The sequence below is a fragment of the Triturus cristatus genome, chromosome 10, assembly GCF_964204655.1.
Source record: "Triturus cristatus chromosome 10, aTriCri1.1, whole genome shotgun sequence".
In the NCBI taxonomy this organism is placed as follows: Eukaryota; Metazoa; Chordata; class Amphibia; order Caudata; family Salamandridae; genus Triturus; species Triturus cristatus.
In genome coordinates, this window is record NC_140593.1 from 1,119,458,825 (window position 1) to 1,119,483,776 (window position 24,952).

Genomic DNA, 24,952 nt, shown 5'->3' on the forward strand with positions numbered 1-24,952 from the left:
GCCTTGATCATCCGTCTGCAACTCAGCAGACATCCCTGCGCCGGTCTCCGGGTCTGATTCGTCGAGTCATCCTCCGTTGATCAAAGTTTAACTTTGGCTGCTTGGTGTCTTGTTTTCCCATGGTACGTATCTTCATCCCCCATCGCAGCAACAGAGCCTCTTTGTCCACTGAGGTGCAGGGCACGCCCTCACCTCCCCTTCTCACACACCGTTCAGCCGCTCTCAAAGGATCGTGGGTCGAAGCACAGTCACAGGTTCCAGGGAAGCGAGGGGGTGCGCCGCTCCCAACAGCAACATTCAAACATCCCCGTGTGGAACGCCGCCACCCCTCAAGTGTGTGCCACTCCGCCGCAAAGTTCCAGGACGTTATCGCGATTCAAATCTCAGCCAGGGCACGTGAGTTTCTTCTTGGCGCTATCGGCGTACCCCAGTCTCGCCCTCACAACACTCCTCTATACGTGTATCATGCACAAAATCGCCACCGCACGGGGTTCAGATATGCAGGGCTCATCCAACGAGCATCTCAGAGCCAGGAGTAAGACACAAGCCCAGCAGGGTTGACATCAGTGTGGGGAGAGGTTGTCATCTCGCTATTGTGTGAAGAGCAACCTCAGACGGTGCAGATGCCACCTGGGAGAGCTGTGTCAGACTCGCATGCAGTGTGGTCTCAAAGATGGCGCCAATATCCACGGGGCGTTTCACTGTTCCCTCCGCGTCTCGCCTCACCTTCAAAGTTCAGGGCAGGAGTATGGAGGTGTGCAGCAGGGTCGCGCAGCACCACAGCCGTGTCCAGCGCCGCTCCGAGGGTCACCAGGGTGCGAGAAGTCACCCCTGCGCTCGCGGCTGAGGCCTGCACCGTGCCAGAAGCTGCGGGCTTGATTTACAGGTGCCGCCTGCCCACACAGCGTCTGGACCTGCCTCCGCGGCCGGCCGCCTTGCATCGGGTCACACAGCACAGATCGGGGCCCGCAGATGTAAAGTACAGCTCTCAGTTCAGGAAGGACTCCGCTGCCAGTGCGCTGATTTCAGCCCTACATTGGCTCCCCTTCTGCACGGATAATCGAAGGATTATTCCTCGGCCGTCAGAGCTCGCTTACAGAGCGGCCATTCTGCAGCTCGGCAAACCACGCCCTGCATAGTCGAAGCTTGAGGAAACACAAGCAGTCAAACAATTGAGTAATATTTGTATAACGCGGCTAATCTCCCTGGGGGAGGGATAGGGAGGGTATCCAGGCGCTGTATTGCAGGTATCAGTCAAAGAGCCAGGTCTCTAGTCCCTTCCTGAAGTGGGTCAGCGAGGGTGACGTGCAGAGGTGAAGAGGGAGGGTGGTTCAAGGGTTTGGCGGCGAGGTGGGAGAAGGAGCGGTTGCAGCAGATACATGGTGTCTGAGCGAGGGCGAGGTGTGCGGAGCAGAGGTTTATGGTAGGTGAGTGGATGATCAGGCGTGGTTCATGTAGGCTGGTCCTTCGTTGTGAAGGGCTGTGTAGGCATGGGTAAGGAGCTTGAAATGGCATCTCTTCTGGATGGGGAGCCAGTGGAGGTCTTTTATGTGCTGGGTGATGTGTCCTCTTGGGCAGGTTCAGAATCAGTCTGGCTGCTGCATTCTTGAGTCTTTGCTTGAGTTCGGTAATGGTGCCGGATAGTGTGTCTTGCCGTATTAGATCAGGATGGTAATGGGGGGCCTGAATCACAGTTTTCCTTGTGCTGATGGGGAGCCATCTGAAGATTTTGTGGAGCATGCAGATCGTGTGGAAGCATGCTGAGGAGATGTTATGGACCTGGTGTTTCATAGAGAATTCGATGTCCATGATGCTGAGGTTGCGTGCGTGGTCTTTCAGCATGGGGATAGGTCCGAGCTCCGCTGGCCGTCAATCGTTTTAAAGAGCAGCGTCTGCTGAATATCAGAACGTCCATGTTAAGTTTCAGGCAGTTATCTTTCATCCATGTTGCAACGTTCTTCATGCAGTTATGGAAGTTGGTCTTCGTCGAAGTGGGATCTGCTGAGAGAGAGAGGAGGATGAGCTGTGTGTTGGCGTCGGATATGATGTTGACGTTGTGCGATCTGACTATGTCTGCGAGTGGTGTCATGTACATGTTGAAGAGGGTTGGGCTAAGGGATGAGCCTTAAGGTACTCCGTGATGGGGTGCTTGGGTTGTGAGGAGAGGGGAGGGAGGTGGGCACTCTGGGTGCATCCCGTGAGGAAGGATGCCATCCATCTGAGTTCATTGTCTGATTCCACAGCAGCGACCACTATGGAGAAAAATTCTTGAGGAATTAGTCTTGGACTTTTCCTTTGAAGTTTCAGCCGTAAACTGCCTACGGTTATCACTGCATTGACTGGGGATTCAAGTGGTATAAAGAACTCTCCTTGGAATCCAAACATTTTTCACCATTCTTACAGTTATCTGGGCATTTCCCTGATCACAAGGCCTTTTGGTGGGGTTCCAAAGAGAGCCTGCTCCAAAAATCTATACTTCCTTCTTGTATGTATTCAGTTTGAGCATATTAGAGTGGACGAGCAGGTATGAAGAGAACTAGAACTCTTCATCAGCTAGTTGGCTAGCTTACAGTGGTATTCCTCGACCAGCAACTGTCTTTTTAACCACTTATTTGCCCTCCAACTGCTTTTGCTCTCCAGTGGGATCACTTGATTCGGAATTTACTGAAGCCTTGTCCAGTCCAACGACGTTAGTAGCCAAGGCAACCCGATCCTTTTGTGCTGCCAGGCTCAGAAGAGGGAGTTTCACTAGCCACTCTATACCCTGCTGCTTCCATTTTCCCAACGTCTATTTAAGTTCTGTGTCTGACCACTTTGGTCAGGTATTTTCGGGTCCAGTGAGGCTTTATTTCGTGCTCTGCTCCTTTTTAAGCTTAAAGGTTTCCAAGAAGTGTGATTCTTGCATTTTTCATCTTTATACTCCAGTTGTTTTTTTTAGTAAAGCGGTCCAGTTCTGTTAGCATGCTCCAAAGCTGTAGTTGAACCCTGTTTAGTAAATCTTCAGAGTTTTAGGTCTAGTTCTAGACAGTGGTGCTCCATTTCCTTTCTTCCTATTGTTTCTATCAAGTCCTTGATGTCTCTTTGAGGCAATTATAAGATTGTGCAATAGGCGTTAGTAGGTGTTCAGGTCCAGATTTTGGGTCATTAGCTTTCTGATTATGATGGGTCTGCAGAATTTTGCTCCTTGAGATCTTCTAAGTTTACTTTTCAAAGAACTGCAATCTCATACTGTGGTATTAGTATGTGTCTATGTTTTAACAACATGTTACTTATATTTTTTTTTTTTTTTTTTTTTAGAGGTTTTGTTTTGGTAGTTTACACCAGTGGGAGTAGGGATATTGCAGTTTTGTGAGTTTGGTCATTTTCCTCTCTTGGCCCCTCAGTTGCTGGTTATATTTTTACTTGCGGTTGATCAACCTGAGAGCTTTTTTGCGTGTATGTATTAATATATATTTATTTTATTTCTTTAGCATTAACCTAGCAAAAATGTGTATTTAGTAAAAGGTGAGCTTAAAGCTAGCCAGTTACAACAGAGGAAGCAGAGTTGTGGATAGTTAATGCACTGCGATCTGGTTTTTTTTTTTAAAGAGGTGACGTTTGAACTCTTTCCTAAATTGGAGCAGGGTTAGGACGTCCTGATGGATACAGTATGTTTTTCTAAAATAGATCCTGGGTGTATAGATGTAAACGGTCTGTCTTGGTTTTTCTTTTCTACACCTTGGTTGCAGGCGTATCGAGCCACCAGAAATGGTGAGTTTGTTTGAAAGATAAGTCAGGATGCTGGTTGTGATTGCTTTGTAACTGACACAGCTGGTTTTGAAGATGGTAGGGGCTGGCAAGGGGAGCCAGTGTAGTTTTATCGGGATGGGGTGATGTGATAATGTTTCTTCAGGCCCTGGATGAGCAGTGCTGCAGCATGTAGGATACCTCTTCAAGGTGACAGTGTGGTGTTTTGGAGGCAACAGAGCATGGCATTACCACCATCCACATTAGTGAGTTCAAGGGCTTCAAAGTAGTTTTGAAGTTACTTTCAGGAAGAAAGTGTTGAGGTTTGATACCATCAAGATTAATTTCATTAATCCAGTTTTGTACTGTATCTTGTTTGGTATTCTTGGCAGCTAATAACAATTCAGTCCTGGTTGGATTGAGCTCCACGTAGGTGCTTAACATCCAGGTCTGGATAATGTGAAAGCAGTGTTTGTATGTCTATCATCGGTATATTGGTGAATCTTGATGCTGTTCTCCGAGTACAGCACAAGGCGGCTTCCATGTAAAAGTTGAAGATAACAGCATACGGTATGGAACCCTGGGGGACTCCACGTCCTAGAGATCTTCTGTGGCCTAGAGGTACCCATGTGAACAAACTAGTGTTTGATTGGAAAGGTAGGAGAGGAGCCAGTGAATCCCATTCTCAACTCGTGGATACATATGAGGGTGGGTTTGTTTGCTCTATCGAAGGCAGCTGAGAGGTCCAGCAATATCATGAGGCAGAGGTCCTCTTCATCTGTGGTCAAGAGGACATCGCCTGCAATGTGTAAGGAGGCAGTCTCTGTGTTGTAGCTGGATCTGAAGCCAGATTTACTCATGCCGGAGATGGTTAGCATTGATGTAATATTGGATTTGAACATAGACCGCTTTTTCAGTGATCTTGCAGATGAATGGTACGAGAGTGATGGACCAGTAGTTAAAGAAGTTATTGGGTTCTGTTGTAGGTTTCTTCAGGAGTTGGAGAAACTGGCCAGTCTTGAGAGCTTCTGGGAAGATGCCTTTAGTATGGAAACCATTGACAATGGAAAGTAGGGGTAGGAGAGTATTCCTAGAGAGTGCTTTGATGAAGGAGGATGGTAAGACATCATCTTCATAAGAAGAGGCTTTGATGGAGTTGAGTAGGTCTGCCATATCTAAGAGAGATGGGGCTTTGGATGCCGAACATTGCTGGAATCTACGGGTAGGAGTGGGTGTGAGGGATGAAGCAGGCTTAGTATTGTCGGTGTCGTGTCGGATCATCTGTAGTTTTACTAAAGAAGAGGTTGATGGCATTACACTTTTCTGTGAAGTGAGGAATAGGTGAGTCCCGCAGGGGGTTGGTGCACTGCTTGTTGTCTTGAACAGCATTCCGCTTCTGTTGGTGGCTTGATTATCAGTAATTAATACCACCAGTGGTAAACCAGAAAATGTTGTACACTTTAATGTAGATGTCTGGAGACTGAGCAAACACAAGCAGATGATGGTCGGAGCGCTGAAACCTTTCAGATAATCACCCCCGTCACAGATCTGGGTTGAATCCATTATTGTTTTTGAGCTCACTTCGCCACCCCGTGTGTCCCTTGCTTACTTTGCCACTGTATTCAAGCTAGCCTAACTGATGAGCGGTGTTAGCCCAAAACAGGTCCCAGGATGCTTTTTTTCGGTCCAGGGAAGACCGGGCTTGGCAGTTCGGGCTGGACTGTTCCCATGAGGCACAGGATCAAGACTGATTTGCATATGGCTGGGCCAGAACTTGGGTGGTGAAGTGAGCTAAAGATCGATGATGGATTCAACTCAGATCTGTGACTGGTGATGAGTGTTTGAAGAGTTTCAGCACTCCTTACATCATCTCCTTGGGTTTGCTTTGTTTGCCCTAAGATGGCAGGGTATGCCCAGACGTGGGTCCCTTGCTCACTTTGCTACTGGATTCAAGCTAGCCTGGCTGATGAGGGGTGTTACCCCAAAACCGGTCCCAGGATGCTTGTTTCCGGAGCTTGGCAGTTTGGGCTGGACTGTTCCCATGAGGCACAGTGTCAAGACTGATTTGCATATTGCTGGGTCTGAACTGAGGCAGCGAAGTGAGCTAAATAACGATGATGGATTCAACCCAGATCTGTGACTGGGGGGGTGAGTGTCTGAAAAGTTTCAGCACTCCGTCTATCATGTTCTTTTTGTTTGAGATGTCTGGAGACAGAGCCACACTTACCTAACGCAGCACTAGAGCCCACATGTGACAAGGGAACTTATGCAGTGGGATATTTCCCTTGTCAAATTATTTTTAAATTTTTGATCTCAGTGAGCAGTGCATTTTTTGTTGTTCCCATGATGGCTCTTGCAGCAAGTCCCATTTGTGTAGTATTGCCCACTCTCACTGAATTGTGAAATTACTGCTTTCATTTGTTTCCCTGTATTAATGTAACATTTCTCGTGCATTATGTTTTAGCTTCCTACAGCAAGAATGAAGACTCGAGCTAAAAGGGCTGCTCTCCCTGCTGGTACTAAAAAGGTAGCGGCATCGGAAGTAAGTGACACGGATGTTGGAATTCCTGTTGATGTTGCAGAAGAAAGTGGAATAGCAGCAGAAGCTCCTGCTGAGGACTCTGAAGAGAGGTTCATAAGTGTGGAAGCTCCTGCCAAGGACCCTTCTGAGAGTACCACAACTATTGACTCACTTGCCGAGAACTGTAGAGAGGGTGGCACAACAGTGGAAGCTCCTGCTAAGCAATGCGAAGAGGGTGGCACAACTGCGGGGGCTCCTACGAACTCTGAAAATGAGATTCCCATGTGCTCAAAAGCTGCTGACGAGAGTGCCGAAGCTGCAGAAGCTCTTGATGGAGACTGCTTAAGACCCATTTCAGTCAGTACGCAGGAGAGTGTGATCGTTATTAGTGACGATGATGAAGCCGACTGCTCACTTGGACTTGGAAATTCGGTACTAATAATAGAGGAATCCTGTGGTAAGTGACAACGATTTGTCATTTTCAGCAATCACGATTCCGTGGTAATATTCTAGTATTAATTAGCAGTGTGGCGCTGAAACTACTAGCCACCATGTATTTGTGTTAGAATCCAATAGGCAATCAAAACATACACTCCATTATAAATATTTACACCTGGGTAGTTAATGCTCTTGCCTCTTCTGGTCGGTCAGTGGTAAATAAATGTAATAAGTAAGCCTACTGTTTTTTATTTAAATACAGTTCTACTAGGACCAATATGTAGATTAGTTTTCCTGAATCTAGAAAAGGCTCTTAAACAATGTTGTGTTAAACTAGGTTACCCTTCTACATGCATTTTCTTATAGCATATATTTTACTATACTTTCCTTGCCCGTACTAAAGAACAATCTGGATAGACTGATGCTATTAGACATTGTCGTAAATCAATGATCATTTTGTTTGCATATTTAGGATACTAATTTGCATGGAGCTTTCTTCTAAATTATTCATCTATTTTGCAAATCTGGCAACTATCACTACCAAACATGCTGCATTTTTATTGGTGCCTAGCTGTTCAGTATCTAGACCATTAGCCAGTCTCTTAGACAAGCTTTGTTACAGTTTCCACATATCACTACGCCTTCTTCCAATTACAGCTGCCCATAAAGATGACAGAGCTAATAAAGTAACAGAATGTTCACCTACCTCACAGAATGTGCCTGCACGGGGATACATGCTGCTGTAGAAGGCAGCTTTAGACTCCTTCACTTGCCTGTGCAGAAGGATCAATATATGTACATGAAAATGGTTCTTATGTTGGCTACTACAAGTTCCTGAAGTAAACGATGCCCAAAAGCATTTCTTTGAGTTTGTATTATATTTTTTTAAAGGCTTCCAATCCGTGTTTACAATTTTTTTTTTTTTTACTGTATTTTGTTTTTAAAAAGTAGTTTCATTTTTCTGCCTAGCTTGCATCACTGATTTAGAAATAATTACCTTTGAGTGTAGTCTCCTAAAAAGCATACAGTGCAATATTCTATAGACAGTAAATATTTCTGTTTTTAATGGGTTTAATCATTTCCCTATATTTAACTAACAATAGCACTTATTTTGAAGCCACTGCATGCTCAATCAGGGAGACAAAAGTGTGGGGGGGGGGGAGTAAAAAGAAAAATGAAATGTCTAAACAACTTAAAAGGGTCTCACAACTGCGAGCAACACAGGTCAATTCATTTTAAATATGAGATCAGTCTGCAAATAGCTTTGTGCACCTTTAAGCATCTACTGTCCGACACTTAAAAGGAAGATTAAAAACCATGTTTCTACTGAAATGTTGCTATTTTAAAATTGAGGAGGTATTAAGCGCGAGAGGATGAATAGTCTGAGAAAACAGATGTTGAAAAGGACAGCTGATAATAGGTAGGGATCTCTGTCATTAAGTATTTTAGCTCTTTAAAATATCTTATGGAACAAATTACTAACAAAATATCCATACCTTTTGTCCAAGCTATTTTCATATCTGCAGCAACACCTCAAAACTTGTTTACTTCAGACTGGCCTAGAGGAAAGGCTTTCAACTGAACATTCAACATCATGGCATCCACTTTGTTATGAATATAGAATGTTAGCTATATAGTTCAATAAAAAATCTGTGTTAGAGTAGACCTCTGGAGAATCGATGTACCTGGAGAATTTTTCGCTCGGCCTTTCAGACTTCATTCTAACATGGATGAAGAAGATATTTGAGAATTTAAAGAAAGAATGTCCTCATTTTAACGTCTGGAACACCTGTCATTGTTCCCAGGAGATAATCATGTGAGGTAACCAATTTCCCTTACACATCGTTTTTCGAATCTCAGCACAGGGTCAATATTTTTCACCTGGCGAAATAACTTGGAACTCAATGCAGTTCTTAAAATGAGTGTGCCCCAGCAAACAAATTATGTATAGTAAGTCTCAAAACCAGGCATTCTCTACAATACATTTCAATTGGACAAAAATGCAGAGCCTTCTCGCCCCAAAATAATTCAACATCCATATTTCTTGTACTCTCCCACTAAATCTTCCCTTTAAAAACACACTATCTAACAAATAGTTTTGTGAACTTCACCCTAAATATTTTTTTGATACTCCTATTTTATTGGGTTTTGACTAACAAAGATCAGACATGACTCAGTTCATGTTAATAGGTCACTTCTGCTTGAGACGGACCACACTGGATATGTCGGGCTGCCCGCGTGTTTAAGACTTATAGATTCACATTCACAGTCAGAGAATCAAGATTTGTAACTTCCCCATATCCGCGCCTTTTCATTCCAGCAGTCCCAACCATTTGCCCCACACTCGTTTGTACTTAGTTGGACATCCCTGAGCTATGTATACTGGTTGTTCCTGTGTGGTGCACCAATCCAAGCCCTTTCTCCATTGGGTGATCGTGGGGTGGGGGTGGGGGTCATCCATTTAATCGCTATGTCCATTTTGGCCGCCACGAAGACTGTACACAGAAATGCTTTGTCTGCCCTTGAGCCTCCTATACCCTCCAGGATCAGGACCTGAGGCATGCTTGGAACCTCCAATCCCAGTACCCCACTCAGTTCCGCCCAGTATTTCAATTTGAAGGCGCAGGACCAGGTCATATGATAAGTCTGCGGGCTCCTCCATACATCGTGGGCATCTCTGGATTGGTAGACATCCTGCTCTATGTAACCTGGCAGGGGTGAGATATGCACAATGGAGATAGTAGAGTTAGATCATTATCAGTCTGGCCGAAATGGTGGTCCCCCGGGGAGCCATAAGGTTAAGTTAACGTCTTCCATAGGACCAAACCATCGTTCCCTTGGGTCCGCGTGTGGTCCAGCGTTGTGGGGGAGTTATTGATGAGGGATTTAGATCTGGGAGAACCCTCCCTTTTCCAGCTCCCCTATAAGTATTTTCGCTTCTAAGGGACTGTCCTTGGGTATGTGTGCCATAAGCGCCTGTCTGCTGCAGGTATTTGTGAAATTGCGTGATGTTAAGGGAGTATTTGTGTTGCAGGTCCTGAAATATTTCGAGTTGGCCTCCTCTCCAGACATCTCCGATTTGGGTGATACCGATAAGGTCCCATTTCTGGAATCCTTCCAACCGCGCCACTTCTCTCACCCACATGCCCTGCCACAAGAATGTTTGCAGATTTTAGCCTCCCAGCGGGTATAGCAGAGCGCCAAACTTAGATGACTGATCTGATGACTGCAGGGATATGGTGAGGGATTGGCAAGCCATAAAGCATTGCTTGGATCTGCGGTACTCCTATGTCTTAAAACTCTAGTTGGTATGCCGGGTCCGCCCACTCCCCTGAAAACTAATCGTTGATCACCAAGAGGCGTGTGGCTTTATAATAGAGTAGAGGTTGGTCATTCCCATGCCCCCATCATATGGAGCTATTCGGCAGTGGGCCAGCGCCAATTGTGGTCTCGAGCACCCCTCCCAAGGAACAAGGTCGATGTATCCAGGGCGAGGACCAGTGCAGTGGGAGATGGATCTGTATATTCTGCAAACTGTATAGGAAGCGGGCAAGTATCATCATCTAATGCAGTTTAATTTTTTCCCCATCGAGTTCAAAGGGAGGGTTTGCCACTTCTGCAGATCCTCCTTGGCTTTTTTAAGCAGTGGGTCCAGGTTAAGGGATCAGGTTAGTTCGGGTGTGTTGCCACCCAGATCCCCAGGTAGCAAAAGCTCAGACGCCTGATGGGAATGTTTTTTTGCATTCCCGGGAAATGTGTCATTTGGATTTGACAGGGCTAATTTTCAGTCCAGAAGCTTCATCGAATAGTTTGAGGATTTGCATGCAACGGGGGCTGTGCGAGCGGGGTCTGCCATGAATAGGAGTTAGTCATCCGTGTATTGGGCAATGAGTTCTTTGTGGGGCGTGCTCCATCGCCATCCCTGGATTTGAGTGTTTCATCTAATGAGTCAGGCCAAAGGTTCTATAGCTAGCGCAAAAAGTAAGGGGTTGAGGGGACAGCCCTGCCTCATTCCACGGCTTATGTGGAATCCTTCCGACAGGACCCTGTTGGTTAGGACCCGGGTCGATGGATTGGAAGATAACACCTTCATGTGTCCTCTGAAGTACGGGCCGAAGCCCGCATGGATCAGTATGGCTTCCTAGAAGCCCCACTTCACCGTACCAAAGGCATTCTCGAAGTCTATTAATAAGAGGTCAAGTATGTCAGAGGAGTTGGCGGTGAGCCAAGGCCACATGCAGTCTCGTGCTACGGTTGGGCATGAACCCGCACTGATCAGGGTGTATTAGGGACGTGATTACCCTCCTAAGGTGGGTCACAAGAATAGTACATATAGTTTTATTACGGTATTGATAAGACAAATCGGACTGTAGGCCGAGCACAGGGGGGGGGGGGGGGGGGGGGGGGGGGGAGAGGCTGTTTTAGGGATGACCATGATTGTTGCCACGTCAATGTCTTGCGGGAAGCCTCCCCTCTCCACAGCCTCCATATATAATGCTTGAGGGTGTGGTGTCAAAAAAGCTCTGTGAATGCCAAGTAGTACTCCACTGGGTAGCCATCGGGGCCTGGAGTCTTACCCGTGGCCAGCTTTGAGATGACCTGGCTTATCTCTTCTCGCGTGAGAAGCTGGTCCAGCAATTGAGTATCCGTCTCGGACAACCTCGGGAGTGGAAGTCTCGCTGGAAGTCTGACCTAGGATTTGTGCCAGAGTTCCGCGCGCTGGAATAGATGTTTGTAGTAAGACTCAAATGTCTGGGCGACCGCCTCCGACGCCTGTTGCATGTTACTGTCCGCGTCTACTATTTCAGGAATAATCCTATTAGCTAGAGGGTGGGATGCTAGCCAGTAGAGAAGCTTACCATTTTTTTGTTCTCCCCATCCGTATACCCGGGCTGTGGAGGACCTCCACATTTGTTTGGCCGATTCTAAGGAGATGTGATGGATTTCCTTGCGAATGAGATCTAGCTGGTGGGCATCATTACCTCCTGCAGTGTGTTCCCAGCTTGTTCCAACTGGGCTGCACGGGCCTCCAATTGGAAGAGACTGTCATCTCGGGCCTGGTGTGTCTTTTTAATATTTCCTTTGGCAAAGCCTCGGACTGTCGCCTTACCGGCCGCCCAGAGCGTACCTGGGGAGGTGACTGATCCCTCGTTCTGATGGAAATATTACTTAAGCTCCTCTTATATTTCTTTTTGACAGTCTGTGCTGTAGGAACTTGGCATTAAGTCGCCAGATGGGGTGAGGAGCGCAGGAACGTCTTCCCTACGTCCAGAAGTAGTGGTCAGTGGTCAGAGTTTTCAGGCAAGTGTATGGACGATCGCGATCTGATGACAGTCGGCGGCGGGCATGAACATTAATTTAAATCGATGTGTGAATGGGTATGGTGGGCTGCAGATGTATTCGTTTACTGGCAGAGGAGTGGGTTCCATACTCTCCAGACATCGCATTATCCCAGGTGAAAAGCCCATTTTGTGAGCTTCTTGGCATACAATAGCCGCTGTGGGGAGGGGACGCCAGAGTCGTCCCATCCTGGGTTCATTACTGCATTAAAGTCACCCCCAACCACTGTTATATCAATTGGTATGGAGTATTGAGGTGCCACTGATACAATGCCAGCGTGTGAGTGGTGTAGGCATGTCATGTTGTGTATCTCGATCAACCAGAAGAGAGAAAACAAGAACAAGCAACTAAAACTCCAGACACCCCCCCCCCCCCCACAACCTGCCCCCCCCCTGCCCATACTTAGTCTCTTCAAGCATCTGTCGGCCTGAAAAGGAGATCTTAAACAAGTTCAAACATTGCAATTTGAGTACCGAGTGGTGGATCCCTCCTTGTCGACTGATGTGTAAATGTTCAGGAGTCCGGAAGTGTTTGTGGCCATTGAGGCCATCACCTGGCAGCAACTGCTACCTTCAGGCGCCACTGTTCATGTTGGGCTGTGTGAGAGGTCAGAGTCTCTAATTTCTCCGATCACTGGCGTCGGAGATCTGGTCCGGGGCATCTCCGCACCTGGTTCTCGCTCCTGCAATGGAGCTCGTGGTCTCGTCTCCGCTGGGAGCCAGATGTGCTTCTCATGGTCACCCCAGGTGATGAGGATTTCTTCCTGCTTACAGTGCGTCCCTGCGGGGACGGAGTACGTCGGCGGTTGTCCCGCTGCGGTGTTGGACTGCCCCTGTGTGGGGAAGGAGGGGCTCCTGCTGAGTCCAGTCAGGAGGCGTTCCTCTGTGGCCCAAGTCCACTCCGCCACCGGGGAATCAAAGCAGAGGCTTTTGTTGTTGCAAATTACCCTGAGGCAAGCCGGAAACAGGAGCCGGTATGAAAGATTGAGGGCACGCAGCTTCTGTTTGACTGCAGTGTAGGATCTCCGTTGCACTTGTACCTCTTGGTGTAATCTGGAAAGATAATAACTTTATTCCCTTGGTAAGAGAGATTGGTTTGGGAGCACGCTTCCTGTAGAATGGCATCTCTGTCTTTAATGTTGAGGATGCGCGCTATGATGGGCCTGTGCGGAGCTCCAGGAGGCGGTCGGGTTGCGCTCCTGCAATGAGCCTTCGCCACCACGAACCATGTTGAGGATGTCCGTTGGCATCCACGACTTGACCCAAGTTTCTATAAAGGTCACCACCTGATCAGGTTTTACCTTTTCTAGAATGCCCACAAGGCGGAGGTTGTTCCAGTGGGAATGGTTTTCAGCAGCATCTGCTCTTCTATGCGGCTCAGCTGTGAGACAGGAGATTTGAGACTTGACCTTTCATTGTTACAACTTCATCCTCCACGGAGGATAGACAAGATTCTGCCTCTGAGATCCTAGCCGTAGCGTTGCGGAGATCCTGTCGAATGAGTGCCATATAGACATGCACTTCTCAGATTTTTGTTTCTACGGAGTCTTGTGACGTGTGGATCGCCTGAAGAATGGTGGCCAGGTCTCCCTCTGGTATCGAGGTCTTGTTTGCGGTTGCAGTGTTAGTGGCCTCCCCACTTGTGGCAAATTGCTCAATTAGAGTCTGGGAGGGAGGCTACCATGCCGATCTTACCTTGCCCATGGCTGGCACTGTACTTGTCCTCGGTCTCCTTGGTGTGTAGCTATCAAGCACAGCCCGCCCGGGTCTGGGGGTGTCCGGGGAGTCTCTCTCTGTTCCTCTTGAGCACCGCTTCGGCCGTCCTCTATCGCTTGTCTTAAAAGGCACAAACTTAGTACTCCATGCATTCTAAGGGGCAGGGGTATGATCTCCTATTTATTTATTTATTGGGGAGTTTTATGTAGCGCAGGCTAGACCCGGAGGTATCCGAGCGCTTTACATGAGTTGCATAATGTTACAAAGTTACATCAGAAACAAAATTACATCCGTTGCAAGGACGTTGTATAGAGTGGAAAAGGACGGGTAGAGGTGAAGAGGAAGAGGGGAGGTGAATGTAGATTAGAACAGGACCATAGGTGGAACAAGGCGCTGATCAGGAGCAAGAGTCCGTTCAGGGGAATGACGAGACCGTAAGTTGGTGGTTTCAGTCACCCGTATCCAGGTAGCTCGCAATAAAAAATGGCAGCATTGCTGGCAAATACAAATCTGGTGAAAGTTCCCAAAAAGGAAAAACCTACTCCACGAGCAGGGTTGAGAGGGGGCACATACCAGACTCATAATGAAGGAAGTCAAGAGGTGGGAGATCGCCCATGACACATCGGAAGTCCGGGGAAGAACAGGAGCAAGGCAGCAGTCTCATAGGGCGAAAGCAGCCATGGGTCCGGCGGGCTCATCAGCCATCTCGATGATCAGGAAAAGCCGTAGCGCGGCACTCGAGTCCGCTCTGACGAGGGGAAGACAGGACCCACGCGTCTCCCCGTTGAAAACCCTCAGATAAGGTGCCAGCGGGACTCCGGGCTGCCATGTAGTAGACCAGCGCGAAGGCATGACCTCCTTGACTCATTTTCGCTGTTTTTATTACTGATGAGCAGCTTGATGGCATGCAACTGTTCTCGGGACCAGAGAGGTAGGCGGGCGGCCACGCGTCCCAGCTGCAGTTACCAGAGAGACGCCGCAGGCAAAAGATCCCATCAAGGTCCAGAATGGAAGCGTCGATCGGCGGGGCCTCCATGGCGGCAAAGCCAGGCCTCCTCAGAGATGCAGCAAAATAGCGACCGGCAGACACGCAGGAGCTCGCTAGGAGGCGAAGGAAGAAATGAGAGCCAGCGAAGTGAAGACTAGCACTGTGCCCGATGTCCGGCTGGGTAGGTGACGGCCGAGGTAGTGAACTGGAGCCGATCTCCTCAATAGCTGTCGGGGCAGCTCCACCGGACATCGGGCATGTTGTTCAGGATCCGCCGCCAGTAGCATCGATCACGATTTCATGGGAGGTCTCAAGTCCAAGTGAGGAAGACCAGAGAGGCGAGAGCCGCTGCAGAAGACCCCAGGTAAGCAGGGAGGGTCGATGGAGGGAGGATTTCAGGGGATTTACGCCAAAAAGGCGATCCCTGGCCGGGAGCTCCCGGCCGAAGCTCCTCACCCGACGGCCATCTTGCAAATTGCACTTCCTCCTCTCTCCTTTGTAGTCTCCCATTTGCCCAGTTCCTTTTTCCTTCTTCCTCAGTCACCTTCTCCCCTTACCTTCTGTTTTATGCGTGGGCGGGACTGAGGTTTACATTGTTGCTGGTGGTGCAATCTTCTTCGAGGGGTCACAGGATGGGGCTATCTGGCTGCACTCTGATTGAATTTGGGGTTCCCCCTCCTTTCAGTGGGGGCCGGAGTGGGTCTGCGATATTCCGGATCTTGGCCCTTAGGAATCACGTGCAAGCAAGGAACTGGGGGGGGGGGGGGCATCCAATCAAGCCCCAGTGCACAGTCTCCGGTCTCACCGTGTCTTTGGGTCCGTGGCCTCTCACCACGTGATTAATTGTTCTCAAATGGCTTGAGTGGGGCCCACCAGCTACAGGTTCGGGGTGGCTCGGAGGTCCATGGGGTGCGAGTCCCGAGCGGGGCTTCCCCCAAGATTCCACCTTCGGCCTGCTTCAGGCCCCCCTCCAGGCGAGCCACGGCTGGCCCCATCACGGGTAGGCCACCTCACTTCAGTTCAGGGTTCTTTCTGTGATGCCTCTCTGGTGTCACCTCAGGCTTGTTCCCCGCGGCACCACCTGCGAAGGACTTCTTTCTTCCTCGGGGGTCCACCTCCGTCCGCCAGTTCTCTTATTGTATGTCCCTTGCGCCCCTCTAGGTATTCAGTTTTGATGTGTATCAAATTTCGGGGTCTCTTCTTTTGGGTCCAGTGCTTCTCATATCCAGCCAGACATGAATGCTGCACAGACTTTTATATCTTCCCTTTGTGGATTCCCAGGACCACAGGTTCCTGGAAAACTGGTCCAAAATGCCCTGACACGCCTTTATTTTGTGTTGCATTTGTTGTGACTCAACCAATGTGCGTTAATTTCAGTCTCCACTGAGTTAATAATCTCCTGCAGTTTACCCACATCATGCTCCGCTATCCGTTCTTCTTTTTATTTATTTTTTGTTTTTAGTATGCTTGTTTTTTCTTCGCTTGTGCATACATGTAATCACATCTGCCAGTGACACATGTTGAGCTTGCATAGAAGGGTTGTACAATTATGGAATTCCACTCTTCTCCTTGCACCACATATCCCTCCTGACAGTGAAGAATCTTTCCTTCACCATAGTTTACCTTCGACTTTTTGTTCCTGTAATAGTCTTTCTCTTCCTTTCTCTCTGCCATGTTGCACCGTGTCTGATACAGGTATTCAAGTTCCCCAGATCCTTAACAGATGCTTATTATTACTCTCCCATGTTGCACCTAGGGAGGCAGTGTTTTAAAATGCTCATGTCCTCGCCTTGAATTCACTGTCTCATCCTTTACAAATCTTCTATGCAGCTAAAGCTGTACTCGTTCTCTTGACATGTTGGCCTGAAGTATACACAAGCAAGTCAAAAATGGTCTAAATTGATCACCAATTTGATGCACCCGGATTGCTATTTGATGATACAACCTATGTAAAAATAGGTTGTTTCAAAATGCTCATTTGGAGAAAGTCACAAAATGACCTGCCTAATGAATATTAAGCTGGTTGTTTGCCCCCCCTCCCACACTTCCTGCATTGGTTGAACACGGCAGTGTGGGCTGCAAGGGGCAGCAGACCTACCTATCCCTACATTTGCATTCCCATACAGGATTTGGTTTTTTTTAATGAGGTTGATTAAAAAGTAATAGATGGAATGCTTGAATTAATTACAGCCACTAGCAATTACGTAGATGAGCATTCCAGTCCATTGTTTTTTTTTTTGCCCCACTTTCACCCCCGAAACGAACAAGCCAAATCAGTCAATCAAACATGACTTATAAAGCACGGCTAATCGCCCGTGAGGGTATTCTGGCACTGATATGCAAATCAGCCTTGGTCCTGGTTGAGTAGAACCAGTTCAGCTGTACCCGCCAGGCCCAGTCCCATCTGAATCTGAACACAAGCAACACCAGACTGATTTTGGCGATATTGGGCTTCATCACTTGAGTGTAGCTTGGTTCCAGTGGCAGTGGCTGAGATTAATTCAAGTAATCTATTTGATTTTTATATAGCGCTGGCTAGACCCGGAGTTATCAGAGCGCTTTACATGAGGTTGAGAACAAAACAATATTTTGTTACATAAGATACTAGAGCAACTTCCGAACAGGAAAAATAGAAACAATGGAGCAGAGGGGGTAGCGGGTGAAAGAGAAAAGGGGCATAATACAAGAGGATGAACAGTGATTAAAAACATTGCATCAAAATACAGTTAACATCGGTTACTGAAGGAATTTTAAAGGTCCATATAGCGGAAGAGGAGCAAACCAAGCAGCGAGGAACAATCTGGAAGTCTAAAGCAACCGCAAGATAGAGGGATCAGGTCAAGGACCCCAAGGACCACATAACAAAATAGCGGGGCTGCAGGCGAGCACATCCTTTTTTTTATTTTTGAACGGAACACCCCAGGAGCAGGGCGGAATGAGGAGGGCAAGTTACCTGAAGTAGAAGGGGGAAAGGCTGGAAGTCATTGTTCCCGCTTAAGTTTTTTAAGGTGGGGAAGAAGTCGGCACAGGCACCAGCTCCAGCTACGGTGTCCGGAGGGAGCGCACAGCATGCAAAAGGGAGAACAAGCTTGAAGAGGGAAAAGCAGGGCACCGGCGTCACGGCACTCTCGAGGAAGCTCGGACGGGGAGGAACGATCCACATGCCCCAGCCCTGGAGAGGCGCCACAGGAGCCAGGAAACCACAGCACAGATCTGGAAGGCAAGCGTTGATCGGTGGGGCCACCAGGGCAGGAAAGACTGGCATCGGCATCGGACGTCCAAAGGGAGGCGAAACCGGAGGGCTGGCAGTAGGGCAAGCAGAAGCAATCGAGCCCAGAGGCAGAGGGAACTCCAGGAGGGGAGAGCCTCATCCCCGCTCACAGACAGCCATCCGGAGAGCTCAATCGGGCATCGGCATCGCCAAGAATAACTCAGATGACCGCAGGTCATCAAAGACTCGAGGAATGGCGGGGGAGAAAGAAGACAAGTTGCGGAGATGCGAGGAGAGCTGTGCCCGATACCCGGCTGGGTAGGTGATGGCCGCGGCGAGAAACCGGAGCCAATCTCCCCTATAACTGGCAGGCAGCTTCACCGGGCATCGGCCATGACTGCTCTGTCTCCACAGAAGAAAAGCATCGATCACATTCCAACTCCAAGAATCTCGAGTCCACAAGTGGGAGCCCAGAGCAACGAGGACCGCCGGTAAACAAGATCACAGGTGAACAATGGGGTCCAAGGAGGAGGCGGGAATCTGGGGATTTGAGCCAAAAAGGCGATCCCTGGCCGGGAGCTCCTGGCTCTAGCTCCTCACTTGTCTGCCATCTTGGAATCTATGCATCACTTTTTTTCATTTTCCCCAGGCCAACGCTCTAAGGGGGACAGGTATACCCAGTCTCGGGTCCTTGGCTCACTGTACCATAGAACTCGAGCTGCACCTACTGACTAGCCCCAAACAAGATTGAAGCATCCTCAGTTTGTTTGTGTTCCTATTCAGAGCAGACTTGGCCTGCCTGTTTGAGATGGATTGCTCTATTGGAGAAGGACTTGGGATGATTTGCCTACATCCGGTTCTTGCCCGAGTGGGCATGGTGGTCCAAAAATAATGGACTGGATTGCGGCCCAGAGTAATTGCCAGTGATTGAGAATAATTCACGCATCCATAACGTTTTGGTTATCCACATTTTTTTAAAGCAACCTGTGACCCCTAAAACAACAGGATCTTCTTTAAAAGGAAAATGTTTCCCATTGATCAGGACTTCATGTGGAGCTTGCTACTGTCTACTCCCACTGAGTCTGGGGAACACCGTTCCCAAAGAAGAGCTGCTGTCCAGGGACAGCTTCCTCTTAGCAAATCAGATACCACTCAGACTTTGGTGTCTGTCTGATCAGTCGTTTGCGACTGCAATCACACACCATTGATAATCTGCTTAGCAGGAATGGATACCCAACTCTCCAAGTCCCTTGACGCTTCTCAGAAAGAAGTGAGCCTATGCTTGGAAGATTGGGAACTTTTGCTTTGCAATGTTGCAGCCTTGTGGATGCGCAGCCTAGTGCCCACCTCAGTGACTTGTGGCTTTTCTGGGGGATGACCTGCATCTTTCCTTTGGCAGCTTTACGTCACAGGACTTGTTCCCATTCTTCGTTTTGAGGGGATTGGATTCCCAGTGACAATCAGTAAATTTTAACAGCACTCATAATGGCTTATTTCAAAATTCTGCTGAGTTTCCACTGAGCTCCATTTCCTAAATCCTGCAAGAGCCTCAAACGGCCTTTACATAAAATGCTTAATAGTGAGTGAAAAAATTAGGAAGTAGCCTGGGAAAACACTCCAAAGATTCATGCAAATGTTTATTTTTGTTTTTCAAACTATATATTAGGATGAAAACACCGGCTGCTCTTATCTATGTCAGTAGCGTTTTATTGGTGCTCTAAAAAAGCTAGAAACCTAAATGTCCTGGCACTACGACTTATACAGTCTTGGTTTTTTTTCCACAGAAAAATCTATGATGGAGGAGAAGCGTTCTGGAGAAGTGGTGTTGGATGAAGAACTAGCTATTACTTTCACTAGGAGTGGGAATGTGATGCCACACGCGCGCTACGACTGTACGGCACATATATTTGTGTAAGCAATCATACTATTGTTGAACTAGTATGTCGGCATTTGTGTTTTTATTTGTTCACTGGCTTGGCTGTAGGGTAAGTAGCCCACCATGGAACGTGCAAATCTTGGTTCTGGTGTTAACCTTGGCACCTGACCTTTACCACCATCTCACATTTCAAACTGTGAATGGCTAATGTAGAAAAACTACTGTAAGTGTTGTTTAATACTATTTGGGTTCATTTGTTCCCCATCTATGACCTCTTCACTTTGTTTTGATTGTCTGGTTGCACACCTATTCTATGTACAATGCTTGCAGTACTCCTGCTGCACTGCAGTAAAATGGCCTGCCCTTCCTTCTTGAACCCATTTCAATGCTATATCTTATGACTTACAAATATTGAAATATGTGATCCGGTATAATCATGGGACCTCATGCGTCTTCACCTTATCTGGACCTCTGAGAAACTGATTTTGCATGCCTTGACTTACTATTCACAATTACTATAAAAGTAATTCCCCTAGACTGGAATTCATCGAATCTGGTCTCTTTCCACACCTGGTGGGCATAGTTGACATTTCTAAGTAGCACAGAAAACCTCATTTAAATCCACAGGCTAGGGGGCACTAGGTGGCGCCGTGCAAGATGGCCGCACGAACGTGAGGCTCCCGGCGCCTAAATCCGTAATTTATCCTGCCCACAGGCATTGCAGAGTGCTGCCTACGTCTGTGCCCACAGCCTGTCACTAGGAGAATCGCCGGACGGAGCATCGGATGGCTGGAGGGTTCCAGCTGGCGAGAGAGGGCTGCTAGCGCCGCTGACTCCAGGAGATTGCGGGCCGAGCGGGGCCTGTTAGGCGGACCTACGCGAGCCCGTGGCCGCACACGTGGCGACTTGGCCTCCGGGTTGGGAGGCGAAGAAAAAAAGCGGAAACGGACTGGCTCGACCCAGCGACTGCCTCTGGTGAGGGTCTGGGCTCCTGCTGGGGCTACCTGGTGGCGAGCGACCGGCGTGGGAGGACAGAGTCACTCGGCGCTTCACATCCCCAGAAGGCCTGCCGATCGGTGCGGTGGCGGCAGAGATGGCAGAGCGCAGCTCCCCGCCTGGGCGCTGAGGAAGGCGGGGAGCGGATAGTTTGCTTCAGTGCGGCATTCCCTGGGCCTCCTCTGGGCCCCCGTGCATCTGGCAGTCTGGTTCGCCCTGGGGCGGCTGCGCGAGTCGCAGCGACCTACATCGGCGCAAGGGACAGCATATGTTGGACGCGGCACGCCTGCCTCCTGTATTGGGCGCACCTGTGGCCTCCGGTTGTCCGGGGAGAGTGTGGCTCTCACGGATGGTGCCCTAGGTGCCGTCCCCCTGATCTCCCTGGCCGCAAAAGAGACCGAGATAGGCGTTGTTGGTTGCCCCTCAGTGAGAGGAGCCTAAAAGTGTGGACTGTCGGTGGAGCCAGACTGTGGTTCCTTCAAGCCGGTTGCGCGGAGGTGAGTGGCCGTATTCACCTTCACCTTCACCGCATCCCGGGGGACTGAGCCTACAGCGCCTTGCACAGTCTCCCTGCTAGTTCCCGAGATGGGGAAGTCTGACGCCAGACAGTCTCGCCTCACATTTGAGGCGAAGAAGATAAATCGCGCCCCACAAGAAGAGCGTGCTGCATCGGGGGAACCGGGTCCTCCTGATGGCCCAGCTGAGCGGGCAGGGGAGCTGACATCAATCCTCCAGGAGGTCAGGCAGGGCTTTGCGACTATGGCTGACAAAATGGATGGCATATCCACGCGCATAGATGCCATTTTGCATAAATTGGACAACCATGAAGATCGCCTCCGGGAGGCGGAACGCCGTATCGCGGATGCCGAGGATACCTCCACCCGGGTCTCCACGCAGGTAGCGCAAATGGACAAATTACTGAAAATTATATCAGCCAAGAACGAGGATTTGGAAGCGAGTAGTAAGCGCAATAATATCCGCGTTCTTGGCGTACCGGAGACCACCAACACCGGTAGAATGGAGGAGTATGTGGAGAAATTACTGATCTCGGCTATCGGAGCGGAACACCTATTCCCTCAATTTATCGTGGAGCGCGCTCATCGGTCCCTGGGGCCTCGCCCGCCACCGGGGGGGTACGCCTCTCCCCATAATCGCTAGGCTTCGCAACTACAGGGACCGTGATGCTGTGCTTCGCGTGGCTAGAAGCAAAAGCAACTCCACTATGAGGGAGTTACCTGTTCCATTTATCCAGACTTCACAGCCGCAGTGCAAGAAGACAGGCGTAAATTCATGGCAGTGAACAATAATCTGTGAAAGGCGCTGATAGACTACGCTTTGCTCTACCCGGCACGCCTCCGGATCACCCACCAGGCCAAGCAATGCTTTTTTACTAATCCGCAGCAGGTGGAAGAATTTCTAAAGCATCTCAAACGTGCTGGTGGCGGCTCTGGCTCGCCATCCGCTTCACGGCGTTCCACCTCACCAGACTGATGCACACCATCACATGACATGCCCTGAACAAGGGGCAGGGAGGAGACATGATGGACTAGAGTGGAGGGCCGCTGGTGGACTTTGCAGAGCTAGATATGGGTGGCTTGGCACTGCATCTTGACTTGTATTGGGCGTACCTGTGGGCCTGGTATTCAGGTTTGCGCTGGGCACCCCCCAGTCCCCTTCAGGGTTCGTCCACTCCATCACCCATGGACTCTGGGGGCGGGGTGTTTCCGGATCGCCACCTAGGGTTTCCCCCCAGCGGGCAACCCCCTTTGGTTCTATTCTGCATGTTAAGAAATGCATTTATGAAGTTGTTGTTTGGAGGTAGGGTGGGGGAGGGAAATGTGATTCTGGCAAGTTGGGGCCGCTTGAGTGGGAGGGGGGTCATCGCAGGGTTTCTTCACAGGTTGGGGGGCACACGGCACAGCAACGCGTCTTGAGGGACAGAAACATATCAGACGTCGAGAGCATGAGCACAACACAGGCAGATATCCAAGTGAGGACTCTCCCAGTCCTCTGCCCAACTGCTACGGAGGGAGCACTAACTTTTCCCTTGGCCCGCCACACATAGGGGACACGAGCGCTAGGATAACCACGTCCCAACTAGGGGTCATCTCATGGAATGTCCGTGGCCTGGGGGACCCTAGGAAGAAGCGGCAGGTGTTGGCATACTTGGATCGTCACCAGATAAATATCGCTATGTTACTGTAGACGCATATCAACCCCACACTCTCCAATAAGTTTGCTGCCAAATGGGAGGATCATAGGCTAGTCTCCTCATACTCCTATGCGCGTGGCGATTTTAATAAAGAAACAGACGCCATTTGCTTTGGCAGGATCTGTAGTGGACTCACGGGCGCTTTGTTATTGCATGGGGCAGATTGGGAGCGGACTCGGTTACATTGGTCGGCTGCTATGGCCCTAACTCGGACACACCTGACTTCTTCACCACACTTTGGGGTAAGATTGTGGACATCGGATCAACTCATATCATATGGGGTGGAGACTTCAACGCCGTAATTAACCCTGCACTGGACAGATCTAACCCCAATTACCACCATTACAGTCGCACCCAGGGGGTACTACAGGATATTTTGGAGGAGGGAGGCCTGGTGGACGCCTGGCGCCACTTTCACCCTCAGGCCAAGGAAGGCACACATTTTACGACACATGCGGCTACCTGGGCTAGAATAGATGACATTCTCCTCACAAGGGGGTTGGCGCCGATGCTAAGCGCAGGGACACAGCCTGCTAGAACGCTCTCAGATCACTGTCCAGTGAGGATAACACTTCACCCACCAGGATATGACAAACCCAGGCCTAGTTGGCGATTGCAACCCACAGCGCTGCTAGACTCAGTGTTTCACCATGAGTTAGGGGAAGAGATACAAGACTTTTTTCAAAGAAACAAGGGCTCGGTGGATAGCGTGGAAACTATCTGGGAGGCCTTTAAGGTAACAATAAGGGGGTTCTGTATCTCCAAAAGTTTTGGAGTGCTCCGGGATATACATTGGACGTTAAAGACCCTGGAGAAAAACCTTAAGGCATTGGAGCACCAAATGGAATTGGGCGAAACGGGAAAGGTGCAGGCCGACTTTCGGGCACTTCTGTCAGATTATGAGGAAACCGCACAGCGCGAGTCAAAATTCCGGGGGCGTTACTGGGTGGCCCGCAGGTATGGTGAGGGTGAGAGACCGGGGAGGGCCCTGGCTGAGGTGATCGGGCGACCCCGCTTCTCTAATTACATTTTGGAGATTCTGGGCCCAGCGGTGAAGAGACACAGGGACACTGCACACATACTAGATACGTTTACCACACATTACACCAACCTACACCAACCTCTACACCACACAACGCAGTGGCTCACTGGATCTTGAAGATTTTCTGGGAGATGTTGCTTTGGGCTGTCTCTCCGATACACATCGCGGGTTTCTTTGCTTACCGTTCGAGCTCGACGAAATACAAGAGGCAATTATGAAAACGCAGTCGGGTAAGGCGCCGGGCCTAGACGGCATCCCTATTGAATTCTATAAAACATACATAGACATAATGGCTCCGGTACTCAAGGAAGTGTACGACGAATCGCTGGAGGTTGGGGAGCTTCCTCGATCAATGCGTGAAGCACTTATAATCTCACTCCTGAAGCTGGGCAAACCTAGCGACTCTTGCGACTCGTATAGGCCGTTATCCCTTATCAACTGCGACATGAAAATTTTGGCAAAAGTCATTGCCAACAGGGTGTTGCTGCTACTAGATAGGCTCATCCTCCCCGACCAGTCGGGGTTTGTGCGGGGACGCGACACCTCTCACAACCTACGTACCTTCTTCTCCCTGTTACAAAGTGTTGCTCCGGAGCTACCACTGGCCGCGGTGTTCCTAGATGCTACGAAAGCATTCGACTCCGTGGAATGGGACTATCTGTTCGGGATACTTGGACGGATGGGGTTCCCCCCCTCTCTTTATATCTTGGATTCGGCTGTTGTATCACAAACCCACTGCGAAGGTGTTAATTAATGGACCTCTCTCTGAAGCCTTCCCCATAACCCGGGGTACGCGCCAAGGGTGCCCGCTTTCCCCACTGCTGTTTGCCATAGCATTGGAGCCATTAGCCTCCAGGCTGCGGCAGCACCATGGGGAAAAAGCGTTC

General features: G+C 49.2%; 1 protein-coding gene across 1 annotated transcript in view; it reads left to right on the forward strand.

The window, feature by feature from the left end:
- LOC146796670 (uncharacterized) overlaps positions 1-24,952 on the forward strand; it is a 440,337-nt gene that overhangs the window by 39,849 nt on the left and 375,536 nt on the right. The window contains exons 2-3 of the mRNA XM_085629345.1: positions 6,191-6,704; positions 19,724-19,850. Coding sequence (XP_085485471.1) covers positions 6,206-6,704; positions 19,724-19,850 — 626 coding nt within the window. The 5' untranslated portion in view covers positions 6,191-6,205. The remainder of the gene's footprint in view (positions 1-6,190; positions 6,705-19,723; positions 19,851-24,952) is intronic.